General features: G+C 41.8%; 1 protein-coding gene across 1 annotated transcript in view; it reads right to left on the reverse strand.

The window, feature by feature from the left end:
- The window catches only part of ITGA9 (integrin, alpha 9), a gene marked incomplete at its 5' end in the record, with an annotated part of 211,624 nt that overhangs the window by 178,897 nt on the left and 30,233 nt on the right, over positions 1–2,494 (reverse strand). Inside the window, one exon of the mRNA XM_010187303.1 lies at positions 979–1,047. Within this exon, the coding sequence (XP_010185605.1) occupies positions 979–1,047 (69 nt within the window). The remainder of the gene's footprint in view (positions 1–978; positions 1,048–2,494) is intronic.

A 2,494-nucleotide genomic window follows, 5' to 3' on the forward strand; every position in this document is an offset into this window, starting at 1 on the left:
GGAAGCAATCAAACACAGGAGATGCCCTAAATGAACTGGGAGGTCTTTTCCTTTCAAGATGTTTGCAATTCTGCTAGTGCAGAGGATGCATTTTGGAGAGGCCATAAAATACAAATCATACCATCCAGCTACACATCCTTGCAGTTTTCCTTTATTCTAGGCATGTTGTTGAAGACTGCAACTGTGTTTTGTTGGGAAAAAACAACAAAATCCGCTAACACTCCCAACTTGATCATACAGTCAAACATCTTAGATCCTTCTGAGGGTGACATGTCTTCCTAGAGCCAGAAAGCATCAGTAGCCTTTTTCTTCTCTATTTCCTTTCCTTCCAGGAGAGCACCAGCAAGCCCAGGTAAGGCATATTGTTTCCTCACTGTTATTCCCAAATAAGACATCTTCTTGTTGTTAACTATAGTTAGATATACTGTCTGCTTCATTTCCCCTGCAACACCAACTCCAGCAAGCCCCCAGAGAATAACACAAGCTGTTCCCCACTCAAACACACCACCACGCAGGTGAGAGCTGAATCTCACTAGCATTCAATAAATTTCATGGCAGGGGGCAGTTCAGCTGTAACACACCAGTCCTAAGAGCAAAATGTAGGACTGATTCATGGTGGGAAGGGGAAAAGTGACATCTACTAAGAAGACTCTGTCTGCATCTAAGCTTGCCTGGTGTCCCATGACCCACATCTGAGAAGATGCTGATACATCTGTGTAAGGCTAAAAACAACCACTAGTACAATTTTCAGCAAGACCTTTGATTTCAATCACAAGGGCATTGAGCAGACATTTCAGTCATGACCACTACTGCAGTACAGCTGGCCTGTACAATAAGTTTAGCTCTTCTGGGAAGATAAAGAGAAACAGAATTTGCTTTACAAGTAATGAAGCAGTAGAAAGAAAATTATGCTATGAGATGCCATTATTTCCCCCTTCTCTTCCCCTTAAAAGAAAACACATGTACATAAAAGCTCACCTTTTTTCCTGAAGCCTGAAAAATCTTTATGAGAGAGCCTGATCGTCTGTCTGTTCTGAAAATATAAACCTGAAAAGTGAAAAAAGAAAAAAATTAACCAATACTACAAAGCAAATAATGGTACAGCATTGGTGCTTTCTAAATAATATCTAAATCAGGATCATGGCCATGGCTATTACTAAGATCCAATTTCATGATCACTTGATTACAAACAAAACATAGAGTTCCCCATTTTCCTGATTAATCATTAGCCTCTTATCACAAGAAATGCTTGAATAGTATCTTGTCACCTACTTTTTTGGTGCACATGGGTGTATGTGCACATGTAAGCATTTAAAAGCACCTGGTAAATGGTCTTTCAATTCTCAAACAAGTGGCAACAACCCTGCTCCCCTCCCTTATCCAGCCTTTTCTTCTACAGGGACATGTATCTGCATGTACTGCACTGCAAACTTCATGATCCTTTAGCAAAGGGCAGATTAGAAATCCCAATCAGACCACCCAAGGCATTTGCACCGTTTCTGTCTGAAACAATCTGTAAATCAGATATTAAAACATAGTCCACTCATTGCTTGTTTCCACAGAAGAAACTGTTCTACCAAGAACTCTTGGGGCAAATAATATTGCTGCAAGTTTAGTAACAGATCTTGTACCAAAATTTAAGACCTAAAACACATGGCTTGTAGAAAGATACCTTCTTCAACAGAAATGCTGGCTCTGTCAGCGTTTGAGACTCATCATGGCATCAGAGCATGCACAGATGCCTGGTTTATGTTTTAAGCTGCGTTTTGAGTTTTGGTTTTGGTTTCACAATACTCATTTTACCGTTCCATCTCTCGGATAATGTTTGCTTTACTTGACAGAGCACTGGAACAGGCTGCCCAGAGAGGTTGTGGAGTCTCCTTCTCTGGAGACATTCAAAACCCGCCTGGACGCCTTCCTGTGTAACCTCATCTAGGTGTTCCTGCTCCGGCAGGGGGATTGGACTAGATGATCTTTTGAGGTCCCTTCCAACCCCTAACGTTCTGTGATTCTGTGATTTGTCAGGCTCCATTGTAGCAGGTGCTCACACAATTTGCAGGATAGAGGATCTCCTACTTCCAAGAACAGGTCCAAGCACTTAACATAGTTGACTATGTGGCAAGTTATTAATATGTGGTGAGAGAGTTCAAAACTCTTCTTAGCCAAGAACACAGCACAGATTTACTGCGGACAATTGCTCTAGATATGAAGGACTCCCTAGGTTTTGCAGCAGCAAGTTTAGCAGGAAGGGCATGTTGCCAGGTGTCACGACTCCAAACAGTTAACTAATGACGCTCTTGGTGACTTTGGAAAAATGTCTGTGTCTTAAGTATCTTGGCTTTACCTTCAGTGAAAAGGGTGTGACAATGCTAATCACGTTCTAGCAGGGAAGTGGAAAGGATTAGCTTATTAGAGTGTGGAAAGCACAACAGGACCGCTCAGCATAATGTCCTATACTCAACACCTCTTACCACCCTTTTGCCATGCATTCCTG

The sequence above is a fragment of the Mesitornis unicolor genome, unplaced genomic scaffold (assembly GCF_000695765.1).
Source record: "Mesitornis unicolor isolate BGI_N332 unplaced genomic scaffold, ASM69576v1 scaffold4156, whole genome shotgun sequence".
NCBI classification, from domain to species: Eukaryota; Metazoa; Chordata; class Aves; order Mesitornithiformes; family Mesitornithidae; genus Mesitornis; species Mesitornis unicolor.